Source organism: Manis pentadactyla, chromosome 2 (genome assembly GCF_030020395.1).
Source record: "Manis pentadactyla isolate mManPen7 chromosome 2, mManPen7.hap1, whole genome shotgun sequence".
Lineage (NCBI taxonomy): Eukaryota > Metazoa > Chordata > Mammalia > Pholidota > Manidae > Manis > Manis pentadactyla.
This window is the reverse complement of record NC_080020.1, coordinates 174,590,876-174,607,612: the sequence shown is the minus strand read 5'-3', so window position 1 is coordinate 174,607,612 and position 16,737 is coordinate 174,590,876. Positions and strand designations below refer to the sequence as shown.

The following is a 16,737-nucleotide window of genomic DNA, read 5'->3' as shown; positions in this document are numbered from 1 at the left end:
TTATAAAAACTATATTTGTTTAAACCATTATAGTTGGGTTTTAGTTACATGTAGTCAAATACAATCGGAGTTGCTATAACATGACCATTAAACATCATAAATGATCTCATTTTTCATATCTAAAAAAAAATATGTTAACACATCTTATACTTCATTTCTTGGCCAGAAGAAATCCCAAACCTTAATTAATAATACTCTATGTAATAGATCGATGAACTATATTAACCCCAACCAGAACAACTAAATCTTCTTAGACTTATTTAATAGTCCTTTTATAGTTCTCTATTAATTTTTTACACAGCATGATCTTGAGTTATTTTTTCATTCATTCATTCCACAATTATTTGTTAATTTCTACCGTGTGGTTGTAATAACATGGTATTCTGAGATTTCCAGAAGCTCTAGTTAAAGACACTGAAGTAACAAAGTAAGATGTATTCTACCTAACTTCCCTGAGAAAACCTGGGATGTAGACAGGCAAAGAGTCTGAATTTCTACTCCAGTGTTGAGGTCCTAAACTACTTCACCTGTAGATTGTGGTTTGAGTTTTAGGAATCTGAAAAAGTAGAGAATCCACTATGGTCACAAACTCCGCTTTTCCAATCTACCCAATTTAAAATAAATCAATTCCATTCATAAGTTGAAAACAAACTCTTCATTACATCTGCTACAACCAACCATAGATAAACATGAGTTCCAGTTGATGTCATTTGCTTCTGGTTAGAAGATCATTTTGCTATGTGCACCTTCCATAACTGTCTGAATGCCCAAATTTCCCCTATAAAACAAAAGGAAACTCCTCCCCTACATGTCCTCTTGTTTAGATAACAAGGCTCTGGTTAGTTATTTAAGGTTGCTCCCATAATATCCAAAACTATTGGGACAATGTATTAAACTAAGTATACAGTATAAAAAGATACTTTAGGAAAGCAAAAAAAAAAAAAAAAAACTAACAATTTTAAATTCAAAGAACTGAAGAAAACAAACAAAGCCTGGCAGTCAAAAATAGAATAGAAAAGTAAAGGAAGAAAAAGGTGTAAGAGGTCTAGATGGATCTATGAAATGAGGGGGAGTATAGGGGAGAAATTCAGCATAATTAATACGAAAAAGCATGAAAAGGAAGAAAATATGAAGTATGTTTCAGGAAAGAGAATTACTGATGCAAAGGCATCTCTATGAGAAAGCATGGGGGCCCCAATATCTGAAGTAGAGGCTATGAAGAGGCAAGAGGAAAAGAACACAGAGAAATGTGGCAAGAGAGTTATATCAAGGATAGAATATGCAAGGCTTAATAGAACAAGTTAAGAAGTTTATTTTGTCCTGAAAACAATGAGAAACTGAAGTATTTGAAGCACAGATTTAATGATTTTAATTGTTTTTAGGATTACTGTGTGTTCTATGGAAAACGAGTTATTTCCTGTTCATTTTGTCAGAGCTTAAAAAAGTTATATTATTGTGGTGCCTAAAGCGGTTTGAATTATTTTCAAAATAAATAAATAAATAAGCACACTTGAGAAGCCCAATCTTCCCAAAGTAAGCATTCTGAAAAACAAATACAAACACATCTAGAAAAAAAATTTTTAATCACTTTTTTTGCCTCTTCTTTTATTCAAAGCCAAATGATATGTATATCCATGAGTAAAAAGGTCACCAGGTTAAAAGAGCAATATGACAATTACAAAAAGTTAGATTACAGCTACTACAAACCAGGGCCCATTAGCCCATACTACAGGAAAGTTATCACTACAAATGGCTTTTCCTGTGTCCTTATCAATGCAGTGCACAAAGTATCTCACCCTCAGCTTTTCTGTATGATCTATGTAGTGTTTATGCCTATCTAACCTCACCAGGCACTGGTGGGTCAGTAAAACTAGGAGGCAGTGAGATATGGCAGCAGAGTGATGAGACAATCTGTTAAGTGTCAGAGATGGCCTAGGAGTCACCAAAGACTTCAGGGCAAAACTTTCCACATTAAAAAAATATCTCTAAAGAAAATACTTAAAATATGTTCTTACTGCTCAGAACTACTCAAATCACCATGGAAGCAAACCAGAAAGCTTCCAGTTCTGTTCTAACAGTATAAATTGGCTCCTCAAACAGTGCAACTTGCATTTGTCTTAGATAGTGGGGGAAAGCAGAGGAATATTTCTGAGGGAAAATAAAGTCCATTTAAAATGAAAATAAAACAACAATTACAAAAAGGATCAAGAGGAATAGTGTCCAAATACCAGCACCTGAAATATTAGTCACTTAAAAGTCTTAAAAAATAAATTTGAAGTATGTAAACATCAGATTCCTTCCTAACATCACACTGTCTCAAAAGATTTGTAAATGGTACCTACTCATTTCAAATTACTGTTCTCAGAAAGGCTTTTCCATTAAAAGTCCAATGTCCTTATTTCCCAAAGAACATATATATATAGCAAATAAACATGATGAATTTTTTTAAAAAACAGGCCTCTTCAGAGTCTCTTCCAAAGCAGCTTTCCCTAAATCCATTAAATTATAAACTTCTTCAAAGCAGAAAGTGACCTGATCATCTTTATGTCTTTCACTGTATTAGGAAATGATGGTTTAAATTTAACATATTTATTTTCTGTAGTTCTTCTCAGAATATACTTGCATATACTACCATGAACAAAAACCTGACAGCAATACTCTGTGTATCATATGACATGTGAAAAAGAACACATCCCCCCTTCATTTTTTAATTTGTAAGAGATCAACTGATGAGGCTGGTGCTCCCCAGAAATACAGCTCCAGAAACAACTGTAAGGAGATCTAAATCATTAAGATACATTAGCCTCTGGCAATGCTGGACTTCTATATCCATAATTTCTAATTCCACGTGACTGGCAAATTAAAGTGATTTTTCCCTCTCTGATACCATCTTTGGAAATGTCAAATAAGGGGAAAAAAAACATATTCTCAAGCTCTAAGCACATAGAATTTTGCATATAGGCCTTTCTCATTTGTTAATTTCTTAATTCCTACCACAGGAGTAGTAGATGACCCAGCTTATGTTTACTCCTAAACCAAATATTTAAATGTTCATTCAAATGTCTTTGTAAAAAATTGAAAGAGTTTAAACAATGGATTTTTACTAGTTATAGAAAATAGAAGTCAACAGTTTCGGTGTTTATTACAGAATCAGGAAAGCTTTAAAAAAAACTAGGCTGGAGCATGTGGTGAAAAATAAATTAATTAATAATAATAAAAATAGTAAAAACTAGGCTATGGTGAAAGTACAATCAATTTTAATGAAAACTACAAAACCAGTCAAAGCTCTGTATATTTATTAGCTTTAACTGCCAGATCAATGGTCTGAAAAGCCTATGTGAAACTGATGTATAAATATCTTTATTTTTATTTGCCAATCAACTGTCTTAATACCAATATATAGCAGAAATGTTTTGCTGTTGCTTTATTAAAGGAGGGGGTCTCATTTTTGTAAAACAATAACAGCAAAAAAATCTGACCATCAAGTACTCTCAATCCTTCAAATTTGCTTTAAGTCTATCTGCTAATTCTTGTTACTAAATTTACTTGGTTATTAAATTGCAACAGTGCCTTCTGATAGAAAAGCACAGGAATAAGAACCCTAAAATCTTACCTCTGGTGCCAACAAAAGAACTATTTCACGGCATGGTTCAGAGTGAGGCCAGTCTCCACCAAGTGAGGTAGTTTCCTCATATCCACCATATGAGTAAGTCCCTTATTTACAGTGATCAAATTGGGGGAGTGCTATGAGACTACTGAACAAAGTGTTACATAAAGTCCAAGATAATATTATTATTAAATGCATAAACGACAACCACTATCTACCACTCTTAAAAGGATCTTGAAATCTAACCTTGAGAATGCCAAAACTGGTTTTTCTTTCATTGAAAACTCCAGTAGTGTCTCAGACTTTTCAAGCACTTATTTCCTAAGTGCTTTAATAACCAACTACAACAAAAGTTCTTCAAGTAATTTCATTAAGTACTTCCCTTAACACCTCAGGAAACAGGTCACTTGGAACTGCTTCTATCTGTTCCTTTCCCGCTCTCCAAATCCTTCCCTGCCATCATCTGTCCTTACATGACCATGGGTTCTGCAGTTTCCGCCAGCCGCCAATGCAGACCAGACCAGCAGAAATCCTCAATCAGTAAAGGAGACTCATGTCCCAGGAAGATTCCTGCCCACCCCACCTCACTCCATCCTATCCCCTACCCCAGCAATGATCATGAAGGATTATAGAGAGACGGTGCTAAATTTTAGCTCTGCGGCTGATTCACCTCTCCTAGTTATAGCCAGGTATTTAAAGAGAAATACTAATAAAAACAAGTAAGAAGTAAAATATTTTGAAATTTAACACAATTACTTATGTTCAGGGAGATGGATTACTAACTACAGTTAGAATTCTAAATCTCTGCTCTGAGTTCTTCAAAGGGGACAAACTATTACTTTGGGTGCTAAGGCTAACTTATTCTTATCAGGAAAACAGGTCACCAGCTTGCCATGCATAATGGCTGCTCAGGGAATTAAGATTCATGACACAGAAATAAGGCCACTTTGAAATATGCTTTTAAATTTAAATTTTGACAAGGCTTTCAAATCTAAGAAAAAGACGAGGTGGTAGGGAGGGAGGCCATAAGAGGCTTAAAAAAGGCTATACTCAAATGGAATTGGGGTAATCTATTAGGGGGCACAGGTCTGTAGTTAGTAGATACCTGAAATTTAACTCAGTCTATAGTTCCCTTTAGATTCTTTCTAGGTCTGTGGGTAAGATTCAGGTTGGGGAAGCCTCTGAAATTCTAAGCAAACTACACATGCATGTACATACATGCATCCTATCTGGGGAAAGGGTCACAGCTTTCACCAAATTCTCACAGGCTCCTTGCCCACGAAAGTTTAAAAGAGCTGTACTTGGAGCCTTTGTACCAATGAATTCAGTGCACAATGACATTCTGCATTCTCCTGTATCTCAGGCTGCTTTACAGTCTTCTTTAAAGTGATTGAATGAGAATTAGGTAAAACTGAGGCTCTTATGATTCATGTAATACTGAGGGATTGCTGCTTACTACATAACATCTATACATTGCTACAACTGCTATCCCTGGATCCAAGATGTCAGAAGTCTTCAAGGTAAACTTTTTATTACAACACATATGCAGAAAAATATATAAACCAAAGGTATACATTTCTCAACATTTTTTAATCTAGGAATTTTAAAACAATTTTGAGGAGCAGATGATGTGAATCATTGGAGACCAAGATACCAGAAGAAGATAAGATCATAAATAAGACCTATAAAGTAGGGGTGTGATTGTATTTACAGCTTTACTCCCCTAGTCTCTTAATGACCCCCAAGCTGTTGGTTATGGAGTGTTCAGTGGGAGAAGGGGGAATGAGCAGCAGACCTGGAGGAGTCAGGAAGATGTTGCTGTAGATAGAAGAGCTTCAAGTACACAAAGACCTTTGTCCAAACTGAGCTGGGTTCAGGGCTTGGAGCCCATGGCAGACATCACTGTGTTGATAGAATTTTCAAAAACTCTGCAAGATAGACTGGTTTCTCAGGTGTTAAACGTTCTTGGTGGGAATGTGAATGTAAATTTGTCCAATTCTTATGAAAAGCAGTCCAGCAAGTAGATATGCATATACCCTATAACAACTGTAGATATGCATATACCCTGTAGCATGTCAATAAAACATGGTGAAAATTAAAAAAAAAAAAAAAGATAAACTGGTTTCTGTCTCCATTAGACAGATAGTCTATCCACCTTTTTAGCTATTACTATACTAGGTATAAGAATCTCAAATTATTATTATTCATCATTTCCTTTCTAGTTGTTACTTTTAGTTTGTTACTTTCTCCCTTCTTGAAAAATTATCTTTAATGACTTTAAGATGATGTTTTATATCCTACCATTTACCAACCCATCTTTAAATGGTATATGAAGATTTAAACAGCATAAGTCGTTTAAAACAGTTCTATAAAGTATACCTAACTTTGCCCTGCACACTTCCATTGCATTACTACATCAAGGACCAAGTCTCAGTTAACCAGTATCTGACCCTGGCTCACTTTCTTCCCTCCCCTCCTTCTGCCAAAGTTTGCCCTTCCTGCCAAAGTTCAGCACTTCCTAGAAAAGTCTCACTGCCTGTTTGATATTGTACTTCACTTAGTCACCAAAGGAAGAATTTACAGGTGCTTGGCCCCATCTATAAGACCATGACCGAAATCTGACCTCCTGTTACAATACATGAACTCCTGCCCTACTGATAAGGCTGGCAGATATAAGTAGGATTTTTCAAATAATCCTTTGGGAATTTATAAGCAGCACGGCCATAAAAGGGGGGTGAATGGAAGGTCGGTTTCACTAAAAATAATAAATATTGCCATGTTTATTCAAAGTGTGCCTTGTTATCCTCCAGGCCAAAAGTTCAGATAAACACTATTGTAAATGACAAAATATTAGAACTTTTTGTTATTTCTGTTATGATCCTTCCGTTGGACACCAATAGAACTGTTTTTCCTTGAATAAGTCCCAGTCCTGATATGGTACAACAGGGCTTAAGACTTGAGTGCTGGATTCATTTGCAGGCCAAATGTTATCTTTCAAAAATCAGACACAAGCATTTATTGAGTATTACATACTTATACTAAGTGCTAAGTGCTAGAGCTAAAAAAGATGAATAAATCATGGTACCTGCCCTAAAAGAGCTTATAGTCTATTAAGGGAAAATAATACATATTTAGAATGTGAGAATATGATACAACAAGCAATAATATAAATACATACTGGGTCCTATAATAGTGCAAAGGGGAAGGAGGTCTACTGGAAAATTTGCTGGAGGACACAATATGGAACAAGTATGAATCATTAAAATAAAAAAAAAATGAGACTAGTAATTCAGGCAGAAGGACTACCTGAGGAAAGGATGAGAAGTGTGAATTAGCATGATGCATTTGAAGAACTGGAAGCATTTCAGTATCATTAAAGCAAGATGGTAAGCAGCAGGAAATATGGCAGACAGGACATGGGAAACCTTCTTTACTTCTCTATGCTTCATTTTCTTCTATACTTCTACATCTTACTCCACAGGTGACCAACTGAAGAATTTTAAGGAAGTAACTTTCATGTCAGATTGGTATAATCAATAAAATACTATCACTACAGTGAGGGTAGTGGCTTAAACAGGAGATAGTAAACACATTGGGTTGATGAGAGAATGAAGAGAGTAGAGAAATGTATTGGAATGTGTAGGAATGGTTGATTTTCTTCTTAGTCCTCATTTCTCTTCTTCCAAATCGTTTCTTAAAGCTTAACAATAATATTAACTACATCAGTAAAAAAGAAAATATTTATGTTACAAATCTTTATAAGTAACAGTCCATTTTTAAATATCTCTGTCATCGATATTGTGAGGAGCTACGTTTCACCATCCAGTAATACAAACTAGTGATGTGAGAATGGGGAAACAAATACAGAGAAGTGACAAATTACAGCCCACCAGAAGCTATGAAGAGTCAGGCCTAGAAGTTTTACATACTCTGGCCCTGTCTTTAGCAAAGTTCTTATTTAAAGTCCATAGAGGTCTGGAACAGCAATGTCTAAAAAATAAACATGTATTTCAGAAAAAAAAAAGAATTCAGTTTTTACCACTAGCTGTACCTTTTCAAACTTAGGAAACATTATGAATAGGGGAGGAAGACTCTTTCTGCCATACCAACAATGCCTCATCAAATTGTTATAAAAAATTTATGAATACCAAATATTTCAACATTACAGAACTGTAGTGGGTAGAATCACAGTGGTAGAATTTATTTTTAAGTGGGCAGCTTAACACCCTCGTGTTTAGTCCTCACAATTTAAGACTACATAATATAGTCTTTATATATTTAAGAATGTGTGGATTTTAAATAAAAGATTAACTTTGTATGTTTATGACAGAGACTGGAACCTCTGTCTGCATATCTATATGTCATATACTTTTAAAAATACAAATAATGTGTCTAATAATCAGTATCAGAGATATATAACTCTTGCCACATTAACTGCCACTTATTAAATGCTAATTATGTGCCAGAGACTGGGGAAGGCACCATTTGTACAATATATGTAATATATATGTAACTGCACTACGCCGGTAATCATTGGCTTATGTGACTTGCTTAACACCACACATCTAGTAAGTGTGCAAATATGTTACTTTAGTACTCTTATGAATCACTATAGAATTCTCAGTTGAGGAATATCTATTACATTTTCTTTATCATAAAATCTTAATAAAGCTTAAAAAACTAGCATATGCACAAGTGATAGATGCAGTACTGTCATATTACAGTCATTCCAAGACTGTAACTTCCTTCCTGGTTGACTGTATATGACTTCTCTAAATCCATTTCATGCAGAAGAGAAATTTATTAAGTATTTACTGACTAAGTGAATAATAAAGTTTCAGCACTATGTTCAAACAAATTTACTACAATCCTTGGCCACCACTTATTTATTCATGACACTAATATTTACTGAACATCTAACTATATGTCAAGTACTGTTGTTGTTACTGATGATGTAACATCAAACTAAACAAACAACTTTCATAGAATTTAGACTATATGAAAGGAAAAACTCACTTGATTTTGCAATTATAAGGCTTACAGTAAACCTTGAAACTTGATTTAGTGAATATGGTTATTTTTCTATGGTCATTTGACTTAAACATAACTGTGAAGTCCCATAATCATACATACCACTGAAGAGACAAAACCAAATCATGGAGCATGGAAGCAAAGTAACAAAGGAGAAAGGAGGAAGAATGTGGCAAAGGAAAAACACATGTTACAGCATTTGTGATTTCTACTCAACTTTCAAGGAACAAATAACTCCTATCTTATATAAATCATTCCACGGAACAGAGAAAAGGGAAGGATATTCAACCATTTTAATGAGGATAAAATAACATTGACTTACAAACCATGTAAGTACCATATAAAAAAATAAAAGAAAATGATAGGTCTTGTAAAATAACCATACATATAAACATAAAAAAGGATTTAAAAAATAATACAAAAATAAATAAGAGGAGTTAAATTCCACAGGGAATTTTTTTAAAAAGCAGTAATAGAAATCCTCAACAAGCTGGATTTACCTAAAGAATGCAAGGGCAGTTTAATATCAGAAAAATCTATCAATAAAATTCACCACATTCATGAGCTAAAGGAAAAATACACCACATTCAAGTAAAGGATAAAAACCACAGGATTATATAAATAAATTGGGGAAACAAAATTCAGCGCTCACTTATGTTTTATAAAAAATTATCAGGAGTCTAGGAATAACAGTACAAAGAATATTTACTATATATCTATTGCAAACATCAATTAATGGAGAAACTTTAGAAACACTCTCTTTGAGATCAGAAATCAGACAAAGATGCCCACTATCACCTTACTGAACAACAAAGTAATGGTGACTCTGGGTAATGCAATGAAACAATAAAAAACAATGAGATATGGGAATAGAAAGAAAAACAAAAGTTAATGTCCACAGACATTATGATCAACTACCCAGAACACCTGTCATAAACCAAATAGCAAACTATAATAACAAGAGTTGAGCAAGATGGCCATATGCAAGATAACTTAACAAAAACCAATAGCATTGCTCAGTATAAGCAATAACTAATTAGAAAATAAAGTACAAAATAGCAACAAAAACTGTAAGTATTTTGCTATTAACCTAACAAAGAATGCCCAAGAATGTTTACATAGAAGAAAAGCTCAATTAAATAATTTAAAAACAGATCTTATTCTTCCATGAACGGAATGACTTAGCATTATAAAGTTGTCAATAATTCCCAAAATTCCCAATCAATTCCAACATTCTAAAAGGATTTCTTTTAATAAACTCAAACTGATTCTAAAATATATATGGAAAAATAAATGTCTATAAATAGAGAAAGCAATTTTAAAAGAGAAATGTGAAGAGATTTCTCTCATCATATAAACAGATATATTACAAAAACAAACTAGAGCTGAGAAACAAGAGTCATAAATATGGATATTTAGTATATGCCAGAACTATTACCAGGAATCACTGAGTGATGTACAGATTATGTAGTACATGAGATTGGTAAAACTGAATTCATCATATAGAAAAAATTTAAGTTGGATGCCTCCCTTACACTATATAAAATGGGGAACCCAAGACAGATCAAGATCAAAATGTAAATAAGAGGAAAGTTCCATGACCTTGGAACAGAGAAGGATTTTTTTTTAACTCAAAAAGTACAAACCATAAGGTTAAAATTGATAGGCTTAATTACATCAAAATCAAAGAGTTCTATTCATGAAAGATAATACATAGTTTAGAGTCTGTTAGAAAACTAGAAAAATGACATTTGAAATATCCTAAACTATCAATATCTACACTATATAAGGAATTTCTGAAATTTCCTTTTGTAGCAGAAAGGAAAGAACAAAAACAAGAAATCCAACACAAAATTGAACAAAGGTTAAAAGTAGGCAGTTTAGAGAAGAAAAATCTTAAATGATTAGTAAATTTATAAAGAGAAGCACAATGTTACCAGTATCCATAGAAATGAAAATTAAAGTAATACCATTCAATATCTGTTAGGTTAGCAGATATTAGAAATTAGTGAAATTAAGTATTATACATATACGTTATGACCCAAAAATTCTATTCGTAGGTATAGAAACCTACACACAAGTCCAAGAAAAAGGAGAAGAGGGAAGAGGAATGACAGGAGAGGAATGAAAGCTACCAGATCTTTTCTCAGTTTAAACGAGATCACCACAAAACACTTCAGGCCATAAGTACACAGATCAGTGTCCCAAATTGTGTGAAGTAATGACTAAGCGGCACTACATTGAACATATGAAGAAAAAAAATGGATAACAGACTGGGCAATAAGACATACTCATATATATTAAAAATAACCTGACAGAAGCTTCACTGAACTTTGCTATAAAAAATTTCAAAAATGGACTTCTCTCCTCAATTTGTCTTTGATGATAATTTAGCTTTGTAGTTTAATTTTTTTGATTGACTTTGTATCTGTATGTCTGCATATAGGTATATTACCAACATAGAAAAAGGGCCATTTCTTAGAATACTATTAACACCTACACTATTTTCTCTCCAGAGAGGTTCTTCTCTCTCCATGCTTTGCATGACAAAATAATTGTCATTAGGAATAGAAGTAAACAGTTCTTACAAACATTATTTTAGTGTGTAAAAAAGGCTATTGTTATTTAAGTCACAACATTATTTAATTAAGAACAGAAATCTGAATGTGTGTTTGACTATTTCCAGGTATAATCCTATAATTTGTTGATGAATGACAGAAATTAATGTTATTAGCAATAGCATATTACATGGCAAACATAGATAAAAGATTCAAGAAGAAAAGGATTATTTCTTGTAAATAATACTCTTCAAGTAATAGTTTCTCTTTCCGTACTCTTAATAATCAACAGAAAAACTATCAAAAATGAGAAAGTGGAATTCTGAATTTAGTATACATATTTATCAGGCAGAGCCAGACAATAACTCACCAGGACAGAATATATGTGTAGACATCGATAAACAGGAGAGAAATCCACCAAATCTTGGGCCCCAGGTACCTGCAAAACAACAACGATTTTCACAAAATATTCAAACAAAACTATTAAGAGTCTACATTGATTTTTACTCCCGAACTGGGGGCTGGAGGGGGAGCGGAGGGGAGATACACACCAACTCTTGCTTCTAAGAAACACAAAATAAACAAACAAAGCATGTTTTGGTTGTTTTGGTATTTCAGCTATGGGATTAATAAACTGAAGATATCACCAAGGCTGGGACACAGAACAAAAGGATGGATAGCAGCCTTCAGAGATACATTTTGTGCATGGGGTTCCTAAGGAAAAAGAAGAAAATGGGAACATGACTTCGATAACTTTGTCTTCTTAGACACATGGTAATCTATATATAAAAACTAAGTTTCAGTGGTCAAAACAAAACTTGCCCGCAGGATGAATTAAATGGCCTGCCAGCTAACTTCTGAAGGGAGCATAAGAATTAGTGAACACTTAAATCAGCATGCAATCAAAATAGAGACCGCCTACAAAGAGAGGGCAGATCATGTAAAAAAATAAGATAATGGATGGGAAAACCAAACCTAGAAGTAATATCATAAAACTATAATATGAATAACGCATACAACTTAAACCTAGGCATCAAAATGAAGGTAAAACAAAAAACATCAGGTAACAGCTGGATTATAGTCACAGTGCTCAAACTGATTTTGTTATGTGACCTGACAATGAGTAAGATACAATTTACTTTGGCCCCAATTTCTTCAACCAAAAAAGGAAACTACCAGTTGGCCCACAGGATTTAACAAGAATAAAAGGAGATACTGAAAGTAAACACTGAACAAAACAAAATAAAGCAAAAAAGAAAAGACAAAATTACATAAAGAAATAATAACAATAAAGACCAAGCTGAAGTTTTTACTGTAACAACTGGCAATTCTACGATTCATCATAATATAAGCAGCAGACACATCTAAATTGAGCTGAGCTGATTTGTGATTACAAGGTCACTTTCCCTTATTTTGGAAAGTAAGTCTTATTTCTTCTTTTGGGGCATAGCTTCTTCACCAAGATGCTTTTCCTAATGAAATCTATTCATTCTACAATTCAACAGCACAATATTTACTTTCTTTTCCCTTTAAAATCATCACATCTCCTTATTTACTGGTTCAAGTTTATGGACTATTCTATTCATTTGTTTTGCATACATGAGGGCAGAGATTAAATCTCCATGTTTAAGAACCTTATAGTGCTATATACTCTGTAAGGAATCAAAACATTGATAGTAAGGTGCTCGAGATCATACACAATGGCCAAGCATAGTTAAACTTAAAAAAAAAAAGCCTTTAGAATAGTTAATGAGCACTGCCAAACTACTGAGAAAACATTTTATAGATTGATGGGCACCATGTAGTTGAAGAAAAAGTAAGATACAAAAGCACGTAAAAATGGAACTTGAGGAGTTCAAATGGATACTTATTTTCATCTAACACAAAAAGAGGCAACAGGTAGTTATTTAAGGCACTCTTACTTGAAATGACCACAAAATTAAAGCATCTCTGCAGTGTCTGCTCTTTGATTGCCAAGTGGAGATTTGAAGGAAATTTATTTTATCTTTCCAGAAAACCACAGTCTACTAGTGAAAACAACAGCTAAGTGAAACACAATCTCAAAAGATTACTTTTACAACAGTATTCATAAAAATTAATACATGCATATGGAAAATGTGTTTAAAAACTTTCATCTGATAGGAAATGAAACTTCTTTTATTTAGAATTGATGATTATAAATATTTATGTGCAAAAAATTTAAGGAAATTTTCTTCCCTAATTTGGAAAAATAAATTCAACACAATTTTTTTTATATGTTCTTCATTCAGTTTATTTATTTTATTTTGTTTTGATTCAAGCCATAGATTCAAAAGGAAACTGCCTTTTGCCATTCCTTAGACAGAGCCTTATCCCTTTGACATGTCAGACCCATCCTTACAGAATGAACATCCACATTAGGGGACAGTTTCCCTAGAAGTCTGTGATAAATAATGGGCCCCTTACTAATCGGCTAAGAAGATTGGTTTATTTGCACCAACTAAAAAATAGATCATTTAGAGCGGAGACAAAGGCCTTCCCTGTCATCTCCACCAAATATTTACAACCAAACCTATTTTCTATGAGGCTGTCTGACATGGTCATCATACTCTGCTTCAGACTGTTTCAAGTTCCCCAACCTGGAAATATTGTCTTTGCTATATTTTAATCTCTGCAACCATTATCTGATTAAGTCCTCCTAAGCACATGACCACCTGCTTTGAAGGCGGTAGACAGAAATCCACAGAAAAGAAAGAGCAAAATGGGGCTTCAGTTCACAAACTCTACCACCCCCACAAAACAGCCTACTATCATTTTTCCTCCATGCTCCCTTCTGTGAAGAACTAGGAACACTGTGAGGAACCGAGAGGAGTGCTGTGAAGGCAAAGGTATGTAAGGCATGCACTGACTCATGTTGCTTTGAGCTAGATGTGTTTTCTCTGCCTCCACTAATGAAAAAGAATCACTCACATCTACCAAAAGGGGAAAGGAGGAGAGTAGCAAACCCTGTACGTGAAGGAATGCTACACATTTGGAAGGATAAGAAATGAACTTTCAAGACTCTAAATAAATGAGAAGAGAACACAAAGCAGTTTTTCCTGACTCACGTAAATAGGTCTGTTTTAAGGTCCACATTTTGCTTTCCACTTAAAATGTTAAATCTCTGTCAAAGTTGCCTGCATTCTTCTTCCCTTCCTCCACCTCTCTCTCCCCTCCAGTTGCAAATAATTATTCAAACAGGTTAAGGTTTTAGCTGGGGCAGAGGGAGGGGTCCAAGGACACTTTCCTCAGCTAACAATGACTGTCCCTAATGGTTTCTGTCTCCTAACAAAAGCCATGACTCCATCATTATCAGTTTCATCTAATTTTTCCTTTTCCAAAGTAAATAACACAGCCCTTGCATTTTACACATGTCCAAGTTTGACAAATCATTATCGACTGAGACTATAGCTGATAAGAGATAACTTTGTGGTTAGGACGTTGTCATTTCCTCTCATAAGGGCTTTCTTTCTGAGATACAGAAACATGATTAAAATAGTTAAACATTTCCTCTGCCTGGCAGTCAGGAACTCAAGACATTAAGATACTGAAGTCTGTATTTTTCTAGTTCAAATAGGTCTGTGAAGATACCCAACAGTAGCCACAAACAATATACTCAAGATTATCCTGCTTTTTTAACTAGTTGTTTTCCTTATGAACTCACATGAAATAATTTCATCACCAAGGACAGCAGCTGCCTAATTCCCTATATGGTTTCTGAAGGAAGAGCATTAGTGCTTTCTGTCAGCTCAAATCTCTATTTTCAGGGAGAAGCAAATAGCAGCTAAGATTTCAGATTCTGTAACTAAGAAATCTGTGCCTCACAGCAGGTTATACCATCATATAAATTGAGATGTCAAAATGACAGATAAATAATAAGGCATTAAAGGAATTTGGAGGTGACTGGACTACAACATTCACGGATAGATACTAGGGTGGCAACTACTACATTCTATAATTACGTATTCACATGCCAATTAGAAATGGTGTTATCACTAGATATCAATATATATGGCTAACCTATTTCAATATTCAACATTGTATGATAAATACAATATATATCAAGATAATATGTCCTAATTATTACTGTATATCCTATCAATACACCACCTATCACATGATGCCACCACACAGATGACAAAAAGGAGTCTGGAAAAGGAGGAAGCTACAAAGTAAGAAATGTGAATTCATAAATGGGATTAATGAAAGACACCTTGAAAAAAAGTCCTATGAGTCTCTGCACACAGTGTATGTTGGGGAAGATATAAAGACTCAGAATAGAAATAGTAATACTAGGTGGTCAGGAAGAAAAGAAACATGAACTCTTCTGTTTATGAAAATTCTTGAAAACATCAGGATCTTTTATGACATGTTTTCCTTCTTCTCTTATACATCTGAGTTCAGGTAAAAAAAAAAAAGGCTCTGAAAATGGAAAACTGAGTAGGTAAGTTTCTCTCACAAAGAATAAGGAGAAAGATTTTACTTCTTAAACAGAAAAGGAAATTTTGATTATAAAATAAATGATGACAAGGATTAAACAATATGGCAACATGAGAAGTGAGGCAGAACTTCCTCCCAAAACTACATGTAACACAAAAATACAGCAAATACAACTAATCTTGAAAGAGCAACCCAGAAGGAGACTACAACAGACTGCCTACATCTGGGGAAAAGAGAAGCCCTCATGGAAAAGGGTAAAGTAGCAAAGCCGCAATCCAGCAGACCAAGCCCTCCCCAACCCCAGCTCACAGAAGGAAGGAAGAGAAACGGGGTGGAAATGGAGCAGAAGCCCAGTACTTCTAAACATCCACCCCTGAAGATCCGCTCCAGGAGGGTGAACCCACATTACATGGTGCTCTGGAGATTAGAGGGGTTGGAAAGCAAAGACAGGGAATACTCAGAGAGACTAAGATTCCAACTATTTGTGGAGAACAGGTTCCCACAACCAGCCACTCCAGGACAAAAGAAAGGCAGGCACTTTGAAAGACTTCCCAACAGCGAGAGGGGTGATAAAGAAGCAGAGTTTACACAAAGCTTACTGCTCAGAAGAAAGGACATGTGGAAAAAATTGTCCTGGCACACTCAGCCCAGCAGGTTAGAGACATTGAGAAGCTTTAGGCACTCCATTCTCCAAGGCCAGCAATGCAGCACCGAGGGCCCCCACTACAATAAGCAGCCTGCTGCTCCTTTCTCCCGTCTGGCACCAGTTCACAAACCTGCTGCCCCTACCATTGCACCAGGCCAGCCAGAGGGGGTACAAAGATGAAGAGACACAGAAAGAAAACAATCCCTAGGAAAAAGAGTATTATGAGAACTACGTGAATAATACAAACAAAACAATATTTGCATTATAGGGGTACCAAAAGAAGAAGAGAGAGAAAAAGGGATAGAAAGTGTCTTTGAGGAAATAATTGCTGAAAACGTCCCCAATCTGGGGAAGTAAATAGTCTCTCGGGTCATGAAAGAGCAGAGATCTCCCAACACAAGGGACGCTAGGAAGAAAACACCAAGACATATAATAAT

General features: G+C 34.7%; 1 protein-coding gene across 5 annotated transcripts in view; it reads right to left on the bottom strand.

Annotated features, from left to right (window-relative positions):
- EXOC6B (exocyst complex component 6B) overlaps positions 1–16,737 on the bottom strand; it is a 649,953-nt gene that overhangs the window by 372,832 nt on the left and 260,384 nt on the right. For all 5 annotated transcript variants that reach the window (XM_036908371.2, XM_057497096.1, XM_057497097.1 and 2 more), the window contains one exon: positions 11,567–11,635. In XM_036908371.2, the coding sequence (XP_036764266.2) occupies positions 11,567–11,635 (69 nt within the window). The remainder of the gene's footprint in view (positions 1–11,566; positions 11,636–16,737) is intronic.